The following is a 27,635-nucleotide window of genomic DNA, read 5'->3' as shown; positions in this document are numbered from 1 at the left end:
GAACCGCAGACGTGATTGGGCTTTCTGTTCCTGTTTTACATAGCACAATAAGGATACCCTGCACGGTAGGCTATAACCAATTTTTTTTTTATTAATTGCTGTATATGAGGGCGTTAAGTTTGATGTAATGATGTTTGTTAGCCATGTGGGACTGTGCAAAGGGTCAACATTATCAGTAATAGTGTATGTGTGTATATCACATCAGTGATATCTGTATACTTAACTGTGGGTGTGCTGTATGTGAGAGGTTTCTGTCTTTATGTATATTTTGTGGAATTGCAGGATGAAGCTCAGAACAAATGTCCCAACGGGGACAATATACATCAAGTACTGTTCAAACACTCACAACGGTTCTACTTTCACCTAGTTATCCAAACTCAACCAAGATGAAGGAAAAAAAAACATGTATTACAACTTTACAGAAATGAAGGTGGCCACAAGGCACAATCATAAAGACATAATGACTAAATGCTGACCATTTGCTTTTCCCTGTTGAATCCAATAGCACCTATTCTTTTTGGTCACCCAGTTTCTTTGGTCCAGTCATCCCCCCCCCCCCCCAGCTCCTGGTCCATGTTTACGCTGGATGTGGTTCTTGAGGCTGACGTTGTGGTTGAAGCACTGCCCACAGTCATGGCACTTGAAAGGTTTCTCCCCTGTGTGGAGGCGCATGTGGGACTTAAGATGTCCTCGTTGGTTGAAGGACATGTCACAGACCTCACAGCTGAAGGGCTTCAGTCCTGTATGTACCACCTCGTGCCTTTGGAGTTCAGAGAGCTTAGGGAAGCCTTTGTTACAAACTTTGCAGAAGAACCTGCCATGTTTCCAGTGAGTCTTCCTGTGAGCACCACGACGAAAGCGATCTGCAAACCGTTTGGGGCACTCGGAGCAGCGGTACTTCAGGCTCTCCCCCTGGTGGGTCTTCTCGTGCTCCTGCTTGTCTTCCTGAAACCTGAACTTCTCGTAGCAGTATTGGCAGGAAAGCCCACGGTCCTCAGTGTGCAGCTGACTGTGCAGCCGGAGGCCTGTCTCGTTGATGCAGCGCTTCCCACAAGTCAGACACGAGAACGGCTTCACTTTGTGATCACAGACGTGCGGTGTCCGGCCGTCGCGCCTGAAGAGGAATCTGCCACAGTCTGGACAAAGCTCACGTTTATGGCCATGCGAGTGTTCCACATGGTTCTGCAGGCTGTACAGATCACTGAAGTAGACGGCATATTTTGGAGGGTTCCGTCTCTCCTCATTTGCTGCACTAGTTTCCAGGTGGCAGCTGTTCGACGACTCGACTTGAGATGCAGTGTTACCGCCCTGATTTCTACTGCTGGTGTCTTCTGGGCTTTCATTTCTGGTGCCTCCTTGGTCACTGCTGCTCACAGAACCCTGTTTTGGATCGCTACAGACTCTGTGGCTGTTGCTGTTTAACTCAGCACCATTGACCCATGGCCCACCATTGCTGTTTGATCCTTGGTTGCCATTTCTGGTTTTATGCAGCTTATCACAGTTTATGACCCCTTGATTGCTAATGCCATTTGAATCTTCACAACGATCACTGGAAGCAGTTTGTTTGTTATTGCTGTTGGCGTCTGGGCTGCATGCGCGCTCAGCTGCTTGGCTAACATCACAAGAGCTCTCTTGGTCTGCAGCAGTAGGGGCCTCTGGGCTGAGGGTGCGTTGGGTTTGTTGGCCGTCTGTGCAGTCCAGCTCCTGGTCACCGTCCCTGTAGCCGCACTTAGCGCAGCAGTAGAGCTGCAGGTGTTTCTGCTTGAAGCAGCGGGGCCTTCCCTCCTCTCCACAGTCACAGCACCACTCCACCTGGAGAACATGCTCCTCCTCTTCATCAACACCTTCAGACTCCTCATCTGATGCCTCTAAGATCTCTGTCAAATTTGGAGTCCACTCTTCATCACTGTCCCTTCTTTTCCTCTTTCTTTTTTGTTGTTTCTCATCTTCCTCATCCTCCTCCTCTTCTTCATCCTCCTCCTCTTCATCCTCCTCTTCGTCCTCCGCCACCTCCTCCCCAGTAATCTCCATGCATGTGTCCTTGAACGCCCTCCCCTCTGGCTCCTCTGCCATCTGCAGGAGACAAAGCGTTTGAAATTCATTGACTTTTGTTAAGGGTGAATCAAAGTGAAATGGAGAGTTTGCCACCAAAGACAAATCTTTGAGTAGATAGTAGTAGAAGGCAGTACAAAAGTACCAAAGTGTATCAGTGAAGAATGACAGATATTAGGGTGGTTGACGTGACATGGCCTTTCTGTGGTCCTGAGTGTCAAACATCAGTAAAGAAATGTCTATCTGCAAAATCTGCAAAAATTGTTCAGAAAAAGCTGTTTTATATGAACATATAGACCATTCATGCCAGTCATACTCCTGCTTTTCACAATTTTCAGCCAAACCAGGACAAGCTCATATGGTGTGACTGTCCCAAGCTCATTTCACAAAGTTTGCTTTTAATAAAACCAATAAATATATTTCCCCCTTAAGTATATATATTAATACAACAAATGTCTACTTGTAAGTCTGCTTTTTTTAAAAGTCCAGGCAAAATATTTTGAATCAGCCCTGAACAAAAAGATTTTGTCCCAAAAATCGATATCATGCGCTGTGACCCTAAATAGTGTTTTTTGTTGTCTTTATCACTACAAGGTATTGCAACAATTTAATCTGATTATAGTGTAGGATATGTTTTAAATATCTGAATACATTTTTGAATTTGTCTTTTAACAGATACAAAGAGAATAAAATGAAAGAGGAACTACAAACATTCAGATTGAAGCCCACCATCGAGAAGAGGAAAAATTCAGGGAACACGTGCAATACAACGTTTGGTGGCATTCTGTTTTACACAGTTGTAACAGTGTAACTCAGTACACATTTTTTGCATTAACAGATTGTTATGTGGTGTGATTTATCATATGGCGTGACACCATTTTATGTGACATCAACAGATTATGAAAATAAAAAGGCTTTTTGGAACTAAATCATACAAAACTCAATGGAACAGATGGGAAATGGGATCAACAAAAGTCACAAGCATTTTATTTCTATTATATCAAGGTATGTCAAAATGAATATGAAGTTTACTGAAACATTGAGGACATATGCCTTCCTTTGTGTACTGATAAAGAAAATACTTTAAAATGTAATAAAACTGCACAAGTAATGAATGAATTACGTAATGACAGAAGATTATGATACATTGACTCACATAAAAATATATATCCCATTATTATTTTACATACAATGATTTTCATATCACACCATATGACAATTTTAGTCACTAACACAATAAATTAGTGAATTAATATAAATTCTAATACAAAATCTGAAAGGCCATACACATTTTTGGGAATGGGAAAGTCGGTACAACAGGACTAAGTGATTTACATGCCTAATATCCGAATTTTCCTTTCAAAAACTTTTTTCCGGCCTATAACGTCAACCACCCATTAGCTCTGAGGTTGGTAACTAGAGGAGGGGGTGGAGGGTTGGGTAGAGTCTGGAAAGTGGAGATCAATTTCCGAGTCTTGGTGGCATTCTGGGTCTCTAAATATTTTCTTAGCAGAAGTTCCACTGGATGAGAAAGTAGAACCACTGGAAGCTTAAAAGATCGGTTGATGATGTGGATCAGAAAGTCTCGACTTGACTTACCTCTAAAGTGTCATGGTCTGTGAGCTGCTGGTCAGAGGGTGTGTGGTCTGGAGGATGGCTCGCCCAGTTCCTGGTGTTGCCACAGCCCCAGCACTGCTGTACCACGTGGAAGAGGAGTCCCTTGCGTTCCGTAGCAACGCTGCAGGCATCACTGCAGCATTTGAGGCACTTCTGGAACAGCTGTAGCAGACTAGCAACGTTCACGACGACACCCGCCATCAGGCCCTTCCTTCAACAAGAAAAGCAGTGAGTGAGTGATGAAATTGCTGGTTCTGCACACTAGTATGAATGGCTAGTTCTGCACACTAGTATAAAATGCTATTTTCCACATTAGATTAAAAAGAACAGTTTTTCGACAACAAATTCTCTATTGCAATGTATTACCTTTTCAATCAGATATACAATCCAGACAAATTTTGTGTGCAGATACTCTGAAGACTTCTGCACAGTTTAGAAATCAGTACTTTGTATAATAATTTAATGCAGTGGTTCTCTCAATGCATATGGTATTCAGAGAAAAAAATCAACCAACCCAGCTAGCACATAGTAGGGATGCAACAATATGTGCTACATTATCGAACTGGGGTGCGTTTCCCAAAACCATAGTTGCTAACCTGTACGCAACTTAGTTGGTATAGCATTGCATAGCGGTTTTGAGAAACGCACTCCTGAACGATACACCCCCTAACGGTTCAATACACAGACGTGAATCACAATAATTTGGTAGGCCTACATCTGTTTTTTATAACTACTGCACACCCTACACTTCCTGAGAACCAGTACATGGGCCCAATCACCTCTGCAATAAGTCAACTGAAAGAATCTTACAACAAAGAAATAGGACAGTAAGGTACAATAAATAATTTGTGCCCACAGCGATCAGATTATATAATAATCAAGCAAATCGCAAGCACTTTAATTCAACACTGGCACTTTAACAAGGAATTGAGACCTACCATCCAGTTAATCATTCCTAGGTACTTCTTTAATGTTTCTTTTAAATCGTTAACATTTTAAAACACAAAATCTGAGCATTGGATACAGCCAGGTTGAAAATTATGTTTTCATTGTGTTTACATATTAGATGAGAAAATAATTACAGAGGGATTTATGGATATCGACTTTTGTTATTCTGAAAATCATAATATGCTGTCAATAGTCTTAAAATCAATTTTTGGGCATAAAATGTTATAAATATGATATAAATCAGGCTAGGAATAATATATCAACAAACCCCTCTACATATAGTTAAGAATAAGAAAATGTGGTGTATGTAAGTGCTTCTGAAGTGGAGATTTTGTGCTGAGAGGAAAATCATTTTGAGAAAACAGCCTTGAAACTAGTGCTGTCACGATACCAAAATTATTGTTTCAATACTGTCAAGAATTGCAGATTTTTTCAATTTGATTTGGGGCTCCCCACCACCTTGACGTCATCAGTAATATTGAATATAGTGTGATCGTTCACACCAGTGGCCATCCTAGATTCAGCTTGACCCTCCACACACACACAGAAAATGATGGCTTATGTCATATGTTTAATATATTTTGGAATTCATATATAAGTGTATATTTTGGTAATAATGTTTAGTTTTTTATAATCTGCATAATTACTAGTAGCTAAAAATATTTAGTCATTTGAATACTGATTTTAAAACTATTAGGCATATCTTTAAACATAGATCTCAATACAAATTTCAAGTTTTTGCCTGAAATTGCACTGTGCCTATTTACAAGGGCATTGTTCCCACCTCTTTTTGGGCCTACCATCAAATGTTGGACCTCTATAGAAAGCTGAGAACCTGTAGTTTTCGTAGTAACAGTCATAATACTGTCAATACAGTCAAAAACAGAGTTACAGAGGCTAGAATATAGTTTTTTCTTTCTGCCGGATTACAAGCATCTCTAAACTGAACACATTTCAGCCCTCTGGGTCACTTGATATCCCTTAGAAACACAACTGAGCCCTAGCATTAGGTCTTGTGAGGCTGTGTGCAAAAGTAGATCAATATAGAATGAAAATATGAGTGCTTTAGACCATTATTTGCCAAGGTATGCTCATGCGTTTTGTAAAATGCCTATGGACTCCCCATAGGACTTTTTGTTATCCATAATGCATACTGACACTCAAATGCTTACTGCACATGAACCCCTTTGTGTAGAAGCATAATCCTGGTCTGAAATGAAAGGTAACACTTTGAGGTTTCTTGTGGACTATTTAGATTGTATGTCAAGTGTTCTGATATAGACTGACTACACACAATATGGAATAATTACAAAAAAGTCTCTATTTTTGCATTTACTTTGTTGGTTCAATGAGTGTGTATAAGATAAACTATACATCTGTACAACTAATATTGGATATTGGATGAAGATTCAATTTCTACCGTCCCGCCAGCGATATATGAAAACTAACTGGTTAATGTGGTGTGTATTGGCATTGGTGGTGTGTATAATTGAGTGCCTGTCACTTTAACAAATATGTGAGGGTAATTAGCCTTCAGTTTCACAGTTTTAGGCTAGTGAAAATTTTTGGATAGTGCATAACAAGGATGTGTGGATGCAATTTGTTTTGCTTTCTGTGTTATTAGATAAAATACATGTTCAAAAAACTAACAACTCGAAGAAAATCTTTCTGTGATCATAGAAGAGATGGGTGTCTTGCAATGTTCATTTATGATTTTAGTGAGCACTATACGAACATGACCTGAGCTAGCAGGATAGTTAGCAAGGAGCTCTTTCCAGATGTAAAAGTTAGCCAAGGTTGCATAGCCCATTTCTGACATTAAACCCAACAGTAAGCCTAAATGACCTAAATCCCATAGCATAGGTAGGTTAGCAACACAGACTTGTACACAGAGATGTAAGTGAGCAAATCAACTTAATATTAGGCTATTATTATGTCTTGCTGCTTATGGCACGGCACGACAGCTAATAACATGTGTGTGAGGAGAAAAGACGCGCAGGCTAGGGAATGGACTAAAGCATGCCTTGAGCATACAGGGCTTAAAATTCATTTTTCAAAATGGGGGGGAATTCCCCCCTTAGGTTATTCATGTAGGGGGGATTTACAAAATTTGGGGGGGAGGGGGGGTCGATTCTGATACCAAGTCAAGAATTGCAATTTCAATACTTCGATACTTTTTTAAAAAAAGTATTTGATTTTGGGGCCCCCACCACCCTGACGTCATCAGTAATATATACTGTAGTGGGATCATTCACAACAGTGGACATCCTAGATTCTGCTTGACTCTCTCCACACACACAAACACACACTGAAAATGATAGCTTATGTTATATGTTTCTATCATATATTTTTGAATTCATATAGAGTGTATTTATTTAATAATGCATTTTTTTAAAGTATAGCATTTTACTAGTAATTACTAGTAGCTAAACATATTTAGTAATTTGAATGCCTCATATTGACGTTTAACCTATAACACTTAGGCATATCTTTAATGTGGTGTGTAGGTCCAATTGAGTGCACATTGCTGATGAGTAGGTGTAATTGAGTGCCTGTCACTTTAAGAAAATACGTGAGAGTAATTCTATGGAGTAATTAGCCCCCTTCAACCCTGGACGGTTTTAGGCTATAGTCGCTAGTGAATAAAAGTTGTGCATAGTGCGGTATGTGTATGCAAATCATTATGTTTTCTATGTCATTAGATACAATAAATGTTCAAAAAACTAACATGTCGAAGACAATCTTTCTGGGATCAAGTGTTGACGTGACCTGAGCTAGCAGGATAGTTACCAAGGAGCTCTTTCCAGATGTAAAAGTTTGCCATGGTAGCGTAGCCTATTTGCGTAAGCGCAAAGTGGTTCTCTCTCTCTCTCTCCGTGTGTGTGTGCGTCTGCATGAAGCTATGTTCAATTCAACTCGGTAGTTGATCAGTCCGGTCAATAGCACCGCATTCGCATACTTAATGATTAGGCTATATTAACGTCATCAGACAGGCTGTAAAAGTGTATGCGGGAATTTCTCGCATTATGATGGCTAGAGTTGCGGGACTTGAACAAATTATGCGCAATACCCGCAATCAATAATGTATAAATCAGACTTTTTTGTTGTAGTAGTGCAGGGGTGGGCAAACTTTTTGGCTCAAGGGCCACATTGGGTTTTGAAAATTGGCCAGCGGGCCGCACAACAACCCCCCCAACGGCACACACATAAAAAAATACATTTCATGTATAATGCAATAATTTAGTATGAAAAGTATTTGTTTTAAAATATTAATTGCTTAAAAATACTGCTAATTTTATGCTGTTTAACAAATGTATAAATTGTGCACTGTCGCTTTAATTCACGTTTATTTCTCAATGATCTTCTGCCTGCTCCGCTATGGCTAGTGCTGTACCTACGGCTGGGCCCTCTCACAGTTTTTAAATGGTCAGTAGTGGGAACTACTGTTGCCTTCATGATTTCCTTTTAAAACTTTCTTATAAGAAGGAGATATCAATTATCAACAATCACAAGCCAGCTGGAACCTGCGGCTCTCTCTACCTCTCGTGAGTGCAGACGCGTTCCAAATTAAATGGATTGCATAATGTTCACGTTAGATCTGCTGCAAAGGAGATAACTAAGAGTTAACTTAGTTTAACATGATGTTATCTCTATTTAACATGATGTTTTGACAATGACATTGTAAACGTTATCTAAGGAGAGTGAAAAGCAGTTTGCAGTAAAGCTAACCAACGTCGTCTCTATCGCAGGAAAAAAATAGCGAGCAGCCTGATAACTAAATGAAATGCTCGGCGGGCCGGTTGAAAGTGCTTGGCGGGCCGGATCCGGCCCGCGGGCCGCAGTTTGCCCACCCCTGTAGTAGTGTGACAAAATACATGCTAAGGAAGCAAACTAGCCCAAAATCTCGAAATTGGCCAGTGGATGAAAATGCGATGTTTTTACCTGCCGTGACTCGCCTTAAACTGGACTTTCTGTATTAAAATACCGAAACTGTACCGTTATCGTGGCCAAAAAATGTGATACATACCGAACCGTGGTCACCGTGTACTGTTGCATCCCTAGCACGTAGGAAGAGCTTCTTTTTGGATCTGCAGGGTCAGATAGGTAAGTTATAACAATTCTTATCAACTGATATATTTCCACTGGTAGAATGTTATCTGTGAACCATGTTAAAAGAAATTTAGCAAGAAAAGCTTATAAATGTGCACAAAGTTCAAGTTTATTAATATAGCACATTATCATACAAAATATCATTCAATGTGCTTAAAAGAAACAAAAATAAAAATAAAAGATTAACAGTAATTAATACAATAAAATAATTACATAGATCAAGGGGGAAATAAGACTGAATGAATAGGAGGTAAAATAGAAATAAATAAATAAAAAATAAACCTAAAAACTAATCAATGAAAAAAATGAAAAGTTTTTAGTTTCTTTTTAAAACACTCTAGTGTTGGGGAAAATCTAATATCTATTGGAAGCTGATTCCAGCGCTGTGTGGCATAATAGCTAAATGCCATTTCTCTTTCTCTTGCCCTTGTTTGGTTTTAACCCTGGGGATTACTAATTGACAGGTTCCAGTAGATCTAAGCTCCCTACCTAAGTGTATATTGGGGAAGCATTACAGAAAAATATTTGGGGCCAAGTCCATTCAGTGACTTATATACTAGGAGTAGAACCTTGAAATCAATTCTGAAATTAACTGAGAGCCAATGTAAAGATTTAAGAATGGGTGTAATATGATCTCTCTTTTTAGTCTTGGTTAACAGTCTAGCAGCAGCGTTTTGAATTAATTTAATCTGTCTAATGGACTTCTTGGGAGGCCAGTTAGGAGACTATTACAATAATCTACCCTACATCCTGTCTAGAAACAAAATCTCTGATTTTAGCTATGTTTCTGAGATGCCAGAATGCTGATTTAGTCATGCTTTTGATGTGATCATTCATAGTCAGGTCCCCATCTAAGATGACTCCCAAGTTTTTTACTTGAGTCCTAGTTGTAAGTGCTTTAGATTCTAAGTAAGCACCTATTTGTGTTCTATCCTCTTTGTTACCAAATAAAATAATCTCAGTTTTGCTCTGATTAAGTTGTAAAAATTCTGCTGCATCCAGGTATTTACTTTTTCAAGGCAAAGACATAAGGAGTCAATAGGACTCAATTTGTTTGGTGACAATGCAAGGTAGACCTGTGTGTCATCTGCATGCATAGCTATGATATGCAATCTTGTACTCTTGAAATATTTCACCAAGGGGGGGCATGTACAAGTTAAATAAGAGTGGCCCAAGAATGGATCCCTGTGGCACCCCATATGGCATAGTATGTTTCTCAGATACATAGGTACCAATATAAACAAAATACTCTCTGTGAGACTTAAACCATCTAAGGCAGGGGTTAGTATGAAAAGTGTTTCTTTTAAAATATGAATTGCTTAAAAATACTGCTAATTTTATGCTGTTTAACAAATGTATAAATTGTGCACTGTCGCTTTAAGACAGTCGCTTTAATTCACGTTTATTTCTCAATGATCTTCTGCCTGCTCCGCTATGGCTAGTGCTGTACCTACGGCTGGGCCCTCTCACAGTTTTTAAATGGTCAGTAGTGGGAACTACTGTTGCCTTCATGATTTCCTTTTAAAAGTTTCTTATAAGGAGATATCAATTATCAACAATAACAAGCCAGCTGGAACCTACGGCTCTCTCTCCCTCTCGTGAGTGCAGACGCATTCCCAATCAGAGCCATATAAAGGTACCTTTATATGGCTCTGTTCCCAATTAAATGGATCGCATAATGTTCACGTTAGATCTGCTGCAAAGGAGATAACTAAGAGTTAACTTAGTTTAACATGATGTTATCTCTATTTAACATGATGTTTTGACATTGACATTGCAAACGTTCTCTAAGGAGAGTGAAAAGCAGTTTGCAGTAAGGCTAACCAACGTCGTCTCTATCGCAGGAAAAAAATAGCGAGCAGCCTGATAACCAAATGAAATGCTCGGCGGGCCGGATGAAAATGCTCGGCGGGCCGGATCCGGCCCGCGGGCCGCAGTTTGCCCACCCCTGATCTAAGGACAGTATCAGAAAGCCCTACATAGCATTCTTGTCGGTTGAGAAGTAATGATCACATGATCAACGGTATCGAAAGCTGCACTAAGGTCTAACATTACCAGGACAGTTGTTTTACCTGAATCTGTATTCAGGCGGATATCATTTAATACCTTTACAAGTGCAGTTTCGGTACTGTGGTGTTGGCGAAAGCCTGATTGTGGTTGATCATAGATGCCATTTTTATTTAAATAGTTATTGACTTGGTTGAATACAACTTTCTCAATAACTTTGCCTATAAAGGGGAGGTTTGAGATGGGCCTGTAGTTGTTAAGCACGGTTTCTTTCTATCAAGGTTTCTTTTTTTTATGAGGGGTTTGATAACTGCAGTCTTAAGAGAGGCTGGGAAAATGCCTGAAATAAGAGAGCCATTCACAATCTTTAGAAGCTCAAATGCCACACAATCAAAGAGGCTTTTAAAGAAGCTTGTGGGCAAGGTGTCAAGACAGTTACTTAATGATGAGCTGAGCTGCATCACTGTTTTTTCAAGAGTTTTTCTATCAATGGCAGTAAATTTAGATAAAGAGGCTACATGTGTATTTGACGATTTAACCAAGACATTACATAAGCAGGTGGAGCTAATGTTTTTTCTAATATTTTCAATTTTGTTTTGGAAGAAGGAAGCAAACACTGCATTTATCATATGACATAAACTCTTGAGGTAGATGTACTGGAGGATTTGTTCTTATCAACTTATCAACAGTGGCAAACAGTGCACAGGAGTTGTTAATGTTCTTGTTAATGATGTTAGAGAAATAACATTGTCTAGCCTTTCTTAACTCATAGTTGTAAGATTGAAGTTTGCCTTTGAATATATTATTGTCAACCTGAAGCTTGCTCTTTCTCCATTTACGCTCAGCTTTCCTACATTCACTTTTCTGAGTCGCTACTGCTGTGGTATACCTCCATGGTGCTTTACATTTCCTGGGGACTTTTTTAAGCTTGGTAGGTGCTACAGAGTCAAATATCCTGAGAACATTGTCGTTAAACACACTTAGATGGTCCTCCACACCCTGAGTTGTCAATTGTCAATTGTTCACAAATCTTTTGGAGAAACAAACTAGGAAAAAATATTTTGCCTCACTTCCTGATTCTTTCAAAGTGATGTTTTTTGGAGGGTGCAACAGGAAGTCCATATCATCGCCAAGGGAGATATGTGTGACTGCAGGAGTCTGAATGGCTGGAACAGAAAAACACACACATGTGAAACCAGAGGGTCAGAGGACTGGAATGCAGACGCAAGGTAAACACAATGAACTCTCATCGCCAAGAGGTTATAAGGTGGCAACAACGCATCCATCTCTCGGTGTTGCATGATGTTAAGGATGCACCACATGGTAGTAAGGCCTTAGGCTACTTTCATGTGCTATGATCATATCTGACATGGCTGTACATTGCAACATATTTACAAAAAAAAAAATCAGTCTGTGCCAGTGTTGTAGTACTCGAGTCCAGGACTCATGAGCTAAATTTAGAGACTCGTGACTTGACTTGGACTTGAGCACTGAATAACTCGAACTTGGGCTCGGACTTGTACATTCAGACCATTCAGACTCGGAAATTGAGACAGACTCGACTTTTTTTGTAATGTCATTAGGCAATAATTGTAATATGTCATTCGAATATTATTTGGTGTATGATTTTAATATCTAAATTATTTTTAATATTAATATTAGTGCAATGGAATGTTACTGCTTCCTGTCATAAATCACACGTCATGCCATGTTTCTACAATAACGTTAATTTTAACGGCGCCAAATGCCTGGAGGACACATGAATGCCCTGAAGATTGTCCGTTTCGCATTTAAGGATTTCACCTGCATTGCAAAATGCTCCATATGTCACAGAACAATTAAGGAGACAGCAGAGACTACCTCAAATTTTAATCGACATCTGTCAAAACTGCATCTAGAAAAGTAAGTGACATGCTATGTTAAGTTAATGTTAACTGCTATTATGGTTGGCTAGCTAGTTAAGTAAGGGATAATGGACGACGAGGTGGTAAACCTGAGTTTGAATTACTGGTAAAACTGAGTTTGAATTACTCAGAAAAGTAATTCAAAAGAATGGACAAGGGTTGAGGCCAGAGCCGCTTGTTGAAGCGATGTACGTTACGTTGATGCCTGCTCAGAAGGAAATAACATTCGCTACCTATCACAGTAATTGCTACAAGTGTTCCATTACCTATATCTGCTGATGGAAAACCATCCAGCGTGGTATAAAAAATGCGCATTAACAGGCAGGGACATCATTTTAATTTGCGGCTAACAGTGAGCAGATAAGCGCAGAGAGCCATTCTCACCCTTTTCCCTTACGGTGTGTTTCCACACACCGAAATTTCGTGTCGCTTTCATTAAGGTTGAATGGAGACGAAATTCGCCCTGGTTGGGCGAAATGAAAGCGAATCGCCGAGGCAGGCGAAACAAAGTTGGCCAAAGTTTAACTTTATTTAAATGAGGACCATTCGAGAACCAATCAGGTCCGTGTCTTTGTGTTTGGAGGCGGGAGTTATAAAAAAGTCTGACCAAGATGGCGGAGACTACCTGAGCTGTAACACGAAAATTTGTATGTGATTAAAATGTTTCTACACGAACATTGGCACTTGTATCAACACGAATTGTGGTTTATATGCCACACGAACTTAGTCAGAGCACATACACCACTAAATAGACCACTATATATGTTAGTTTAAGCACTCGATCTTTTTAGCTAGCTGACAGGCGAAATGCTAGTATTTTAGGACATTGGATTGCATTGTAAACCTAGCTAGACAGCTAGGCTACATGCTGCAACACAGGTATGAAATATATTATGTCTTATTGGCCTTGTTGTTTCTATGAACATGAATTGTTGTTTATAGGCAACATCAACTTAGTCGAGAATTAGCTCGTTTGAATTAGCTGAATAGCCTAATTAGCTCGCTTGCCACCACTGGCTAGACACTGCAGTCAAAAGGTTAGCGGTCACGCCCCCGAGGCGAAATTTCGCTGTTGCGAGGTGTTTCGCTGTGTGGAAACCCACCGTTACTCTTTAAGATGTTAAATGAACTGTATGTGAACTATTTGAAATTTGAAATTAGGAACTGTGATTGTGAATTTATTCAATTTAATCTGTATGAAGTGAACTTTAGGTTTGAATTTTGAGATTAAATAAACCAACTCCGGCTATGGTTATGCCCTGTTGGTCAAAGCCTAAATCCTACATTGGGCTGTCTTGTCACATTCTCCCCATTGTCCAGCTGAGCTACAATATGGGCAAATAAATACATTAAAGATGATAGGCCTATAATACTCTTGTTGATATTAAAGTTTAAAGCTGTTTGGCATCAGGAGCTAAATGTTAATCCTATCTTCCCATATAGGTTCCAAGAATACCAGGCTTCCTCCACGGTCACAATCTGCTACCTCGACCACCATTAAATCATTCTTTGGTGGACAGCAGAAAATCTACGACCTGAAACATCCACGTCAAAAGCCTATAAGTGATGCCCTTGTCAAAGACCTAATAATTAAATGTGGCTTGCCCCTCTCCATCGTTGACCATCAGGACTTCAGGCACTTTATTCATGTCATTGACTCTCTGTATGTGCCAGTAGCAAGGTCCACTATTACCCCTGTGACCATTCCAGGCATGGTGAAAGCCAAAAAGGAGCTAATTAAGAGCCGGCTGGCAGAAGTTTCCAGGGTCTCTGTAACTACAGACATATGGAGTGACAGGAAGATGAGGTCATTTCTTGGGGTGACCACTCACACAGTGACACAGTGACTCAACAGATGAAACAACCAATGAAATTAGCCTTCAATCCTATCTTCTCGCCTGTGAGCAAGTGCATTGGAAACACTCAGGCGAAAACATTGCCATGCTGTTTGAATCCTGTGTTGAGAAGTACCCGATTAAAGGCAAGATAATGTTTGTAATAACAGATAATGTGTCAAACATGAGGAAAGCCTTCCAGACCAGCTTTCCCCGAGAGGATCCCTGTGATGCTGAAGTTGAAGATCCCATCACACATGGGCGTAGAATTGCGTGGGGTCCGCAGGACGTGTCCACACCAATATCAAAAAAAGATGCCCTACAAAGTTTCCTTTCACAAATGCGTTCTTTGTAGCATCCGTGCTAGACCCCACTTTCAGTTTCCAGTGGCTGGAACATGATGTGCAACTGGACCGTCTCAGCAAAAAAACGTTTGAAGAATGACATCAAAGGTGAGAATTCTTTTTGTTAGCAGTTCACAACAGCCAAGTGTAACGATTTCAGTGATGGAATGTTATTATAACTTAAGGTGTTACAATAAAGCCCATGATATTCAGTAACATATTTGTAAATAGTGTTCTGTCCTTTTCATTACAGAGTACATAAAGGCAGAGGGTGACGACCAAGTGCCACCAACAGCAGATGCAGACACTGGATTAGAGGAAAGTGATGCAACAGTGACAGAGTCTCCTCCTGAAAAGCAGCCAAGACTGTTCTCCCACTACAGGAAGACTCTCCCTTCTGCCGAGAAGCCTTCTGTGCAGCCTAAACTGACTGGATACCTCCACTTGATTACAGAGGAGAACATTACCTCAATCTCATCTCAATACCTCAAGTTTTGGCAACAAAACAAATACAAATTCGGTGTAGACAGACGCTGGCACACTCGCAACTTCTTTTCTTACTTACTTAACAACCACTTAACTTAAACTTTGTTAATATTTCTATTTTAGTTTTACCTTAGTGGTTACTTTCTGCACGTTTTTAGTTTAGGTTTAGTAGAGGGTAGTTATTTAGTTGACCCGGAAGACTCACATCTTAAGTTGCCTGTTTTGCGAACTGTGCGTCGGGCACGGGAGTTAAACATCCCAGCAAGTAAGCATGAGGCCTTCTTTTGTGTTTCCTTTTTCTGTCCTTTTGTAACCACCCAGGCTTTTCTGTTTGTTAACGGGGGGTTTTTTTTGCAATATGTTATAATCATATTCGTCAATATAGTGAACAAAGGAAAATATTAAAATATGATTTCCCCCGCAAACCTGTTTTCACTCTTTTATGTTGTGTAATCCAATTTGCCTGAAATGATTGGTTGGATTTCGTAACACCTGCCCTCTTTCAGATTGCAACAAAGGTGTTCTCCATCCCTGCCTCCAGTGTGCCCATTGAAAAAGTATTCAGTCAAGATGGCATTTTAATGAGGCCTCATCGGGCAAGGTTGGGTAGTGGCATGGTGTCGAACCTGATGTACTTGAAATGCAACATGTCTGTATAACATGATTATGCATGCGAGATATGCATTTTTGTGTGTTGTGTTTTTTGAAGTTAAGTATGAGTAAAAGATAATTGGAAGCAAATACTGGTGTGGCAGACTTCTTTGACTTATATTGTTAGGCCTGTTCCTTGGCCCAGCACCAAGGTTGATGTGTGTGCTTTACTTTAGTCTTACAATGTTTTTATAAGTTTAACATCATCTGTGCTTAGCATTCACCATTGGACCACGTCTCCCTGGAGCCAGGAATATCATACAACGAATATCGTACAATGAATTAATTATATTAATTATATTAATATAATTAATATTAATTAATGATTAATTAATGATTGATCTTAATGCCTTGATTAAAAATGATGAAAAAATCCAACCTTTAAAGGGACAGTGTGGAACCCATGGATTATATTAATATAATTAATTGTTTTGTATTATTATTAGGAGTGTAGTCATGAGCATACGCATAGCCACAGACGGGCCTAGGCCCGTCTACTTGTCAGTCTTGCCTGTCCAATTAGAGGGCTTTCCTTCGTTTATGCTTCGTTTGTGAAGGTAAAATATATATGAAAGTTCATAGTGGCCGCCATTAGCACGCGCCTATGAGCTGCGGCACCACAGCTCTTTTTTTTTTAAGTTTAAAAACATGTAGGCTGTGTTTACTTTAGTGCGGAACTCGGACTCGACTTGATCAATAAGGACTCGACTTGGATCAACAGTGACTCGACTCGGACTTGACTCGGATGAGTAGTGGACTCGACTTGGAATCTTTTTTTAATGAATGAGTGAACCATGCTAAAGTTGACTAAGAAGAAGAATAAAACAAATCATCTTTTGGAAATTGATCTTAATGCCTTGATTAAAAATGATGAAAAAATCCAACCTTTAAAGGGACAGTGTGGAACCCATTGATAAATGTGGCCTTATTCATGTTTAATTACCACCACCACCACCACCAATTCGAAGCATGCCTATGGACTTAGAAATCGGCATACATATACATAGCTCCATCTACTTGCACCATTTTAAAATAACGGTGACCAGCTAGGGACATTTGTGAAATACAGCGCCGTCTTTGACATGCAAAGAAAAACTTTCTTGGATTCATCTGCTGAATTTCCCTACATTCAGCGATGTAAGTTATGAACCCATTTTCTACAACCTACATGTCTTCCTAACATTCCGACATTTGGCATTGCATTTTCCAAAGAAACAAATATAGAGAAAAAACATGTTTGTGATCTGTCACTGTCTCAGCAAAGCTCTTGTGCACAGCCACCTGTTCAAAGGCTCTACCCAGAGACAGTTGATAAACTAACCTACCATAGTTTTGCTAGAACTAGCAGACTACCACAACATTGCTGAATGCATGTTATTTCAGGTTAGTTTGCAACAATGTACAAGTTTAACCAAAGTCCTTAGCTGCTACTAGGGCTGTCACTTTTGTGAAAAAATCCCGTTCGATTTTTGAGACATAAGTGTTCATTGAATCGATTTTCTATGTCTAAAGACGTTTCCATTTTCAACTCCAAATATAGGCCAATCCACGGACAACTACCAGGCATTAGGACGAACGTAAAGAGGGTGCTTGAAGAAGTACAAGCCAGCAATATTTCTGATGATTTATTTTCTGATGATTTATTGGCGTGAAGTTTAGTGCACAATGACAAACAGGAGTGCAACATTCCCGAAAAACAATAAGCAGAGTGGACTGCCATAACATCAGTGAAAAGCATTACTGCAGGCTTCAACGTGGCTCTTTATACTGATGCTACAGGCTTTGTGGCTGGTGCTACACATCACTTCACTGTGTAGCACTGGTGCTACGTGCAAAAAAGGTTAACATACAGCCCTGTCTGAGATGAGCAAACAGACATTAAGACAGGCTGCACTTCAAACATGTACTTTTCCTGTTTTGTACTTCAAAAATGCATTCTACTCAACTGAATGTACAGTGCTTCCACTGGAGTAGCAGGTAATTTCTTATTGTCTTGGTGACCCCATACCTTTGCTGCGTACATGGAGAAGAGTGCCTTTGGACAACTGAGTTCCAACTGATCTCTGTGTCACACTGGCAGTCCACATTCCAATATCACACTGGCAGTCCACATTCCGTGTTCGTGGTGAATACCCCTGCACCCCCTGTTGGAAACAAGACTTCATGTAAGACAAGACTCTTGTCATTGCTAGAGTTTGTATGAAAGCATTGCACATTAACCATTGGCTGACAGTCTTGTCCCCTACCCATTCCCATACCTTGCTCCGATCATCCATAAAGAGTGATGGCAGGGCATCAGCCTTGAGCGTTAAGATGGCAGCCACACCGGACTGTTTCTGCTGCCAGTTCGTGAAGCAGTCAGGAGTGAAGTGGACGCTGCACACTGTGCTCGAAGAATTCACTGGATGCTTCAGTCTGCCGTCAAGAAGAGCCATCCACTGCTGCAGAGTTGATGGGTCTTTAGGGAAACTCAGGAGTTCTTCAGTTCTGTTGCAACCTTGGATGATACATATTTCTGACACCTTGGAGTCTGTATCCTGTAAGATGAAGGCACCGCACATTTTACACAAGGGCCATTCAAGATTCAAGAGATTTATGTGTCACTTGCACAAACAGAAACAAAAAGCAGTGAAATGAGGGACCGTGACAGCAACTCCCCCCTGTGCAAAGGGAAAAAAACTGTAAAAAAAGTAGAAGAGCAAGAAATAAAATAAAAATAATAAGTAAAGCACACATTTCACAAACCGAAATCACATTTTCCTTATTAAAGGCGTCAATGAGAGAACAACACAGTCTTTACTACATGATTTTGGTTTAGAAAGTGAAAGTAGGCCTATGTGCTCCGTGTCTGAAGCTGTCTGTGAGCATGTCCACTATCGATTACATGCCTTAAATGGAGAACACATCCATGTTCCCCCACATCTCATGACCACTCTATGTAATCCTTCTGTGTTTGCAAAATTCCTGACAGTTCCTGATCGCTAAACTTTTGTTTTTCTTTTCCTGACGGTTAGCAGTTGATGTAGGGCCCGTACACACGAGGCTGGTGATTTTGAAACCGGTAAAAAAAATGTTAAGGGTTAGGCCTTGCATTCACACGAGGCCGGCATTTTAGGAGGCTGTAACCAATCTTTTTTGTAACCCGGTTCCCAAGTGGATTTTTTTGAATCCGGTTAACTTTTGCTGCGTGGACAGTGTAGCCGGCAATTTTGATGATGACATAGCCCTACCCCTCAACTCAGCCACCGCACTCGACCTGACACTCTGCTTGTCAGAACAAACCAAACCATTTGTTGGTCATATTAAAATGTTTTTCTTTCCCCAACATGATTTATGTGCAGGCGGTATCAGCCTTTTGTGGCTAAGTTGAAAGAACACTGTTAGCTTAACTTAGTTAGCTTACTACAACTTATGACTTAACGCATTTTAATGTTTTCTCCAGTGTAACCTCCAGTGTAACTTGCTCTATACCAGACATAGCGCAGAACGTAAAAGCATGTCCACATATAAAAATATGAAAATAATCTTTATTAGTTTAACAGTTGAATTGAAAACTGAATTGTCTGTAGTCTCCTTATGTCACGCCACTGCTTTTGTTTTGTCTTCTACGCAAATTAATGTGAAGTCTTTGCACCCTATATCTACGTTCTGCACTGTCACAGTGGCATCCACTAGCCAGGCATATGCACTACAGCACTTCAAGCCGCTTTCACCTATGTGTGTGGATGAGTTTTTTTTACCGCTATCGTTAAAGGAGTGAAAGCACAAAAAAAAATACCCATTGGTTGTGTGGACGTGGCCGTAGAAGCATAATTTGACTTGGTCCTGCTGTGAGAGAGAGATAGAGAGAGAGCACCTGCAAAGTGATTCTGTGCGCGTATATTAGGGCTGTAACGATACACCAACCTCACGATTCGGTTTGTATCACGATTTTTGACCCACGGTTCAATACGAATCTGGTTTTTTTTTTTTTTTGGGGGGCTAGACATTTTATTAAATAACATTTTAATAGCCTCCCTTAGAACACCAGAAGATTACAATATATCTTTTATTTTATATCCTTTATATTTTTCTGAATGACTGATATTTATGACAGCACACTTTATGCAGATTAGCCTATAGCCTAGGCTAAAATAGCCTACTATTTTTTATTACAACTCTACCTCTTAGCCTATCATAGTCTACTGATTGGACTGTTCAGTTTCCCCATGTGTGTTTAAGTTTCAAGATAATACTTGTTCTCCTTGGGACAGGCCCTTTTGGGAAACGTTGGTATTGAGATGATCAGTCAACTTCAATGCAAGAGTTTTAAACAAATATGTGCAGCAATGATGGCTAATGATGCTAAGCGGATTTAATAGTAATTTAGCTAGTCGTCTTCTATGCGTCCTTGCTTTCACGATTGTGAATGTTTTATTTAAGTCGCGCGTGTTCATTGAGCAGGAGAGGGAGGGAGAGTGAGTGAGCGAGAGAGAGCGGGGCAAGGAGAGGGGGTTTACTTTTATACTGTTTGGTAAAGTTGCACACATAGTCTACAATGACAGCAAGGAGAGGTATGAAATTATTATTTATTTATTTGTATTTGGACAAGGTAGGCTACCGATAAGTAAAGCGGGAGATGTGGGTTGCTTTTGCGGCCGCGTAAGCTGCAAAGCAGTGCGTGAAACACTAGAAAGGGTGTGTCGCGATTCTGCCTTTTCACACTGCGACACAGTATCGTGGATATGAATGTCGCGATTTCGGTTTCGAATCGTATATCGTTACAGCCCTAGCGTATATGTGTCTCTGCATGGGGTTACATTCGATTCAAGACAGAAGCTGGTTCGTCCGGTCCATCATTCACGGCGCTTCATTATTAGATTAACGTTATCATACAGCGCTATAATATGTGTGTGGGAATTTCTTGTATTAGGATAGCTAGAGTTGCGGGATTTGAATAAATTATGCGCTATACCCGCAATCCTGCGCTGATATTTAGGCCCTGAAATGGATTATTTGTTTCTCATCAATCTACACAAGTTATGATTCTTGTAATTGAGCTCTAGTGCTTCCTACTTCTATCAATGGTGCTTGAGATGCTCCTAGAACTTTATTGTCCATCTGTGCCTAAATGAATTCATTGGACATTATTAGGAGAGGCACACATCTGTCTATATAAGGTCTAACAACTGATTGTGTATGTCAGAGTGAAAACCAAGCCATGAGGTTGAGAGAATTGTCCGCAGACCTGCAAGACAGGATTGTGTCAAGGAGACAGAGATCTGGGGAAGGATCGAACATTACGGCAGCATTGAAAGTGCCCAAGAGCATGATCGCCTCAATCATTCTCAAATGGAAAAGATTTGGAACAACCAACAATCTTCGTCGATCTGGCCACCCAGGCAAACAGAGTAATGGGGGACGAAGAGCCTTTGTCACTTGGTCAGATAGGTAACCAAGAACATAGTGGTCTATGAATGAGATCACCAATGCATTATAGGCGGGTCAATATAGGGTTCAACATCAAAAAAATTGATACAAAAGTTTTTTTTTATGGATTCTGGTACTGTTGGACATGCTAAATAACATACTAAAAATCTAGTAAAATCTGACCTTGGGAAAGGGGTCATTTTCAAAATGGCCACCAAAATGGCTGCCAACAGGTTAGAATGGCTATATCTCAATTATTATTAAAATTAAAAATTAAAAATTATAAAATTAAACAAGAATAGGATTTTAAATGTTAAAATTGAAAATGTTTCAATGCTCTACCTTTTTCAGCCATAAATTAAAATCAATGCGTTTTAATACAGAGCAAATACAATACAGGATTATTAACCATCTCCATGGCATGGAGGAAGATAAGACATGTCTTAACTGGCGTTATATCTCATCTAGAGGTTATATGCTTTTAGAAAATATTTGGGGTGTTTAATCTGTTTTGCCTGGACAATATAGGCTAAAATGTATCCCCTTTACACTAGATTCGCCTATACAGAAGAGGGCAATGCATTGTTCATGGCATGGAGGAAGATGGGACATGTCTTAACTGGTGTTATATCTCATTTGCAGGTTATATGCTTTCAGAAAATATGTAGTTTAGGGTGTTTGATTTGTTTTCCCTGGACAAAAGAGGCCAACATGCATCCCCTTTACACTAGATTTGCCTATACAGAATAGAGGGGAATGCATTGTTCATGGCATGGAGGAAGATGGGACATGTTTTAACTGGTGTTATATCTCATCTGCAGGTTATACGCTTTCAGAAAATATGTAGTTTAGGGTGTTTGATTTGTTTTCCCTGGACTGTACATGCCAAAATGTATCAGCTTTACACTAGATTCAACAATACAGAATAGAGGGCAATGTATTGTTCATGGCATGGAGGAAGATGGGACATATTTGAAATGGTGCTATATCTTATCTACAGATTATATGCTTTCAGAAAATATATATTTCATTTGTTTTCCCTGGACTGTATATGCCAAAATGTATCGGCTTTACACTATATTTGCCTATACAGAATAGAGTATGTATTATGCTTGGTGTGGAGGAAGATGGAAATGTTATTTTGTTGATTAATGTTATATTTCATGTACAGGGTATATGCTTTTACAATATGTAGAGTAGAGTTCTTGAGTAAGTGGCTGTTTTATGACTTTAATGAACCATGACCCATGTACTGTATAGGCATGCATTGTATATTTGTGTAGATCAATAATTGTTGGCATCTATCATTAAGGGGAGCTAATTAAACTGAATCTTAAACTATATGCATAAGTATATCAGAAATAATTATTATATCATTATTCATCATCCTTTGACTCCTCTGAAAGGAACTTGTGTGAATTGTCACATTGTTCATTTTGACACGTTCCACAGGCAGCAGTGCAAGGTAATCCATATCTACACGAACAGCGGAGTGTCTTGCAGAAATGCACACAATTAAGAACAGTTGACTGTCTCTGTACTTGGATCTAACATGAAAGAGTATTTGATTGAGGTTGATTCCATTCCATTCGGTAATCAGTATCTGAAAGCTAAACTGAGGGAGCGGTACGGGAATGACATATGTTTCAGAGGGGAAAGGTTTTGAAGGCATGGTGACACTGAGAGAGAAAACATGCATCCTCAGGTCCTACTATAAGAACACTAAAAAAGGTGGAGATGAAGAGTCATCAGTGACCTCTTAATCTGATTAAACATGAAAAACACTTTCCTAGGCTGAATAATGCTTCAGATATAGCCAAAATTAGCCTCTGGTGGCCATCTTGGGCCATCTTGAAAATGACAAGTCTTTGAAAATGATGAACTGATACTTTAGTCTGACATATATGAATCAGTGACCTTTAAATCTGATTAAACACGACAAACACTTTCCTAGGCTGAATAATGTGTCAGATCTAGCCAAAATTAGCTTCCGGTGGCCATCTTGGACGCCATCTTGAAAATTCTAAGTCTTTGAAAATGATGATCTGATACTTTAGTGTGACATATATGACTCAGTGACCGCTAAATCTGATTAAACATGAAAAACACTTTCCTAGGCTGAATAATGCAGCAGATATAGCCAAAATTAGCTTCTGGTGGCCATCTTGGATAACCTGACAATAGCCAGATGAATGTCGTTCCGCTTAGCTCCGCCTAGCTTCACTCACATCCATCTGGGACCTCTTCCATTGAGAGTGATTTCTGCAACCGACTTTATGGTTCAGCCAATCAGGACGCAGAGCGGGAGTTTCATAGATGTGACATAGCGTAGAAGCGACTGTGAGACTGTTATCAGCATCACGGGTTGGCTTCGATGTGAGTGGTTGAAGTAGCACGTCATTAGATGACGGACAAGTGGCTTATTCAATCATATGCAAGCATTTTTTGATTAGGCCCAGCCTTCTGAAGCAACACTTCAATGGATCGGTTCCAGATGGATGAGTGGAGCTAGGCGGAGCGAAATTCATCTGGCTATTGTCAGGTTACATCTTGGACGCCATCTTGAAAATGATAAGTCTTTGAAAATTATGAACTGATTCTTTAGTGTGACATATATGAATTAGTGACCTCTAAATCTGATTAAACACGAAAAACACTTTCCTAGGCTGATTAATGCTTCAGATATCCCAAATTAGCTTCTGGTGGCCATCTTGGACGCCATCTTGAAAAATGACCCTTTACTGGGGTCAGATTTTACTAGATTTTTTAATATGTTATTAAGTACATCTAAATGTATCATAATCAGTTGAAAACCCTTTTGTATCAATTTTTTTGAGGTTAGGTGTTTTTTTTTTTCATATATTGACCCGCCTATTAAGCCCATCTACAAAAGAAGATTCCAATGATTCACTACGTCCCCTATACAGCTCATTCTTTAACCAGAAGAGACACTCAATAACACACACACACACACACACACACACACACACAAACGCCTGTGCGCTGGGGGTGTAATGATACACAAAACGTATGGTTCGGTGTGTACCTCAGTTTTGATGTCATTAGGTTCATTTTCGGTACAGTAAGCCTGTATAGGTACTGCTAACCTAAAATTCACTGACAATATATCTGATGCTCAATGAGAGTAGTATTTTTAAAAACTGTCAAGTGTTTTTTGATGTTAGTTGACTAAACTGACATAATGGTCCAACACTTATATGTATGTGCGTAGAAGTCTACTATTGACTCCTGTTAAAGGCTGCAATTTGCATCTGTATGGAACATCCTGCACCTTAACGGTTTGGTACGAATATGCTTACTTTTACATCCTTACTGTGCACGCACACCTATTTTATCTATCTACTGTAATGCTTTATTTTCGAATGTTTCAAATTTCTTTTAAAATGGCTGCAAGAAGGTTTTGCTCAATTGTTCAAATGAGCAAGTCCAGTTGTCTTTGTCTGAACTAGCTCAGTTTGAAAGTAATGTCCAAGGAGGTTGGGGAGAGAGGTGTGGAAAAGTAGCTAACTGCCCTCACCATGATATGATTACAGCCAAGACAAATAACAGTCCTGTGATTTTCGACTAAGGCTGATCCTGTTCTTGGTAAGTTTAGTTGTTTTATTGTTCTTAAACTGTGTTTGTCAACTATTACATCAAGCAGCTACCTGTATCAACTGAACTAAAGTTTTCAGTCAAAGGGGTGAGGTGTTTGTTTATATTTTGTCCAAAGAGACTTACATATGTAGCCTAGGCTAAACTGTTCATGTTCATAATTGTTGTACAAACAATAAGCATGAGCATACGTTATTATTCAATCTCAGTAGGATTTAGGTTGTTCTGCCAACATGTTTTTTTTTTTATCTTGTCAGCTAACTAGGCATAAGGCAACTTTGATGTGACTTCAAGAAAACTAATATTGTAAAACATTACTCGGATGCGTGTTCAAAAAGATAATCTTATTAGCACAATAAACGTGTCAGGAGGCTCATGTGCAGCCTCATGGGTCTTACAAAACTGATGGCAACTAGGCGGGCTCTCCTGCATTCATGGTGCCAACCAAAGATTCTTAATAGCCAACAAAAGTCATGCCAAGACTAATCCATTATTATTATGTCAAGAAGAAATACATTTGCAAAAATGATATGCAGGGCTACATTTCGATGCAACCATTTTATAAGGTATTAGCTTACTGTGCAAAGTTCCCGCTTTCGGTGCACTGATTCTCTGCTAGTGCTAACGTTAACTTCAGACTCTTCACTCCAGCCAGATTTTGGATTTGCATGCACTGATGGCACAGCCCCATCTGCCAGCCTAACCGTCTCTCTTCCTCGAAATCCCATGCGACATTCCATAACATCTCCTTGGTTGTAGCTGTCCGGTGTGAAGTGTTTTTCACATACCACCGTGTGTTTTGTCACCGAGGAGGCAGCGAAATTGCTTCTCTTTGCCTGGACGAAACTTATCCAAGCATGGAATTTTTTGTTTTTCTTGTTTGGAAATCGGTGGACCCGATGACCAGACAAGTTGGAGTTGTTGCATCCAAAACAAACACAGGAATTCACCATTGTGACAACTCAAACCACTGCTCAGACTACTTAAACCCACACTGGGAACAAGGGCAGCAGCACAGATGTTTGCCTGTCGTTGCGTCATGTGATGCGTTCTCCGGGAAAAGGGCGGGTTTTGGGAGCCTAACTTTAGCTTAGAGTAGGCACTTTCTTCTTACTTTTCTGGCCGTGGGTGTTGTAAAACATATGTATTCTTGAAAGTCTTAAGAAATTGACATTTTCCTACACTATTCTGTATAAATGAAGTTATATAATTAACTTGAAAGTTGCTCTTTAAAAAAGCGGGAAAATGTAAGCTTGCCCAGTTCCTACAGAAATGCATAAAAAGCTGTTTTCGCGACGATATACGACGGCAATGTCGAGTTACATTTTCGATGCGTCATTCTCAAATTAACGTTACAATCAATCGTGCTAGGCTAGCTAATCACTATAACAAGACGGATGAACAGGCTCTGTATGTTCTCCAAGGTTACTTTTAATTTTTCGTGGCGTGTGGGTGCGTCACATGTAAACATCCGGGGTCAAAGGATAGACAGGGCGGCTGCCTAGGCACCGCTGTCTCGCTATCCGGCAAAAGATTATTTGGACGCCGCTATTTATGGATTTCCGGCTCCCATTGACTTACATTAAACACATGTAAACAAAACGTCAATTATGTGCTGAAACTAACGCCGCTGACTTATGAAAACAACCATTCCACTTTGATACGAAACTACATAATTGTAACAAAGTACAACATTTATTCGAGGGCACATCTATTCCCAGAACTATAATGGGTGTTAAATATTGCACAACCACTAGATGGCAGCATGACACAGCACATAAAGTACACGTGTCGCTGCGACCTGAAGGACGGCGTGGTTGAATATCATAATATTCATAACATAATATAATACGCTGCATTGGCTGCTGGAAACGAGAAATGCGGCCGCCATCATGTACCGGTCATACTCCTCGTTGCGTTGCAGCAGAAGACACAAGACGCCAGCCCTGTGCAGAAATAAATAAATCATACTAGATTTGGCCGGCGAATTTTACACAAGTGGCACAGACTATAGCCTATTAGCTGCTATTGGGCAATCGCTAGCTGCTACTTGTAGCCCAAGCGTGTTGGTAGCATAGCTTCACTATTTCCTGAATAGTGAAGCTATGCTACCTACAAGCTATGCTGCTATACTACCAGTGAAGCTATGCTACTAACTTTTCAATAGCTTAACTTCTTTATTGATCAAGTAGCTTAGCCACACAAGCTACACTTTTCTTGTCATGTGTACTTTAAATTGGCACAATTTAAAGTAGCTTCCTATGTAGAGAACTAGCCTACTGCTGTGTTTGTTACTAATACATTTGACTGGGTGGTAGTATTGTGTAGTGTTTTATTCATGGCAGAGTAACTGTTTAGCTCACTACAATTTCGAAGTAGCTTGCCCAACACTGTATTATTCACATGTCATTTACCCTAACAAGAATAAGATGCCTCTCAAATTCCTATTTATTTATTTTATATCTCCCCAGAACAACTGCCTTGCTCAAGGAGACTGTGAATGAACTGAACAGTCTCCTCACATCCCTGGAACTGAGGACGGTGCAGCTCTTCATTGCAGTATTGCAGGGCATCTGCTACACTGTGACTGAATATTTGATTTATGAGCTCCACCTTCATCACCTGCATTCACCACTCTGTGTCCCATTTTCCCATCG

General features: G+C 39.9%; 2 protein-coding genes and 1 long non-coding RNA gene across 3 annotated transcripts in view; 1 reads left to right on the top strand and 2 right to left on the bottom strand.

Moving 5' to 3' along the window:
- yju2 (YJU2 splicing factor homolog) overlaps positions 1-27,635 on the bottom strand; it is a 68,864-nt gene that overhangs the window by 3,321 nt on the left and 37,908 nt on the right. The gene's annotated exons all lie outside the window — the stretch shown is intronic.
- On the bottom strand, positions 72-26,397 carry LOC125306457 (oocyte zinc finger protein XlCOF7.1-like). The gene is made up of 7 exons (XM_048261858.1): positions 25,557-26,397; positions 18,213-18,491; positions 17,963-18,098; positions 11,805-11,900; positions 8,645-8,705; positions 3,652-3,880; positions 72-2,073 (listed from the first exon to the last, which is right to left on the bottom strand). Exons 1-7 carry the CDS (start codon positions 25,929-25,931, stop codon positions 544-546), a joined length of 2,706 nt encoding a protein of 901 aa, XP_048117815.1. The 5' UTR covers positions 25,932-26,397; the 3' UTR covers positions 72-543.
- LOC125306724 lies at positions 12,459-16,031 on the top strand. Its single transcript, XR_007195594.1, has 3 exons — positions 12,459-12,636; positions 14,082-14,925; positions 15,071-16,031. It is a non-coding gene; the product is annotated as an uncharacterized LOC125306724 (long non-coding RNA).

The sequence above is a fragment of the Alosa alosa genome, chromosome 1, assembly GCF_017589495.1.
Source record: "Alosa alosa isolate M-15738 ecotype Scorff River chromosome 1, AALO_Geno_1.1, whole genome shotgun sequence".
Classification (NCBI taxonomy): domain Eukaryota; kingdom Metazoa; phylum Chordata; class Actinopteri; order Clupeiformes; family Clupeidae; genus Alosa; species Alosa alosa.
The sequence above is the reverse complement of the archived record's forward strand: the minus strand, read 5'-3'. Positions and strand labels throughout refer to the sequence as shown.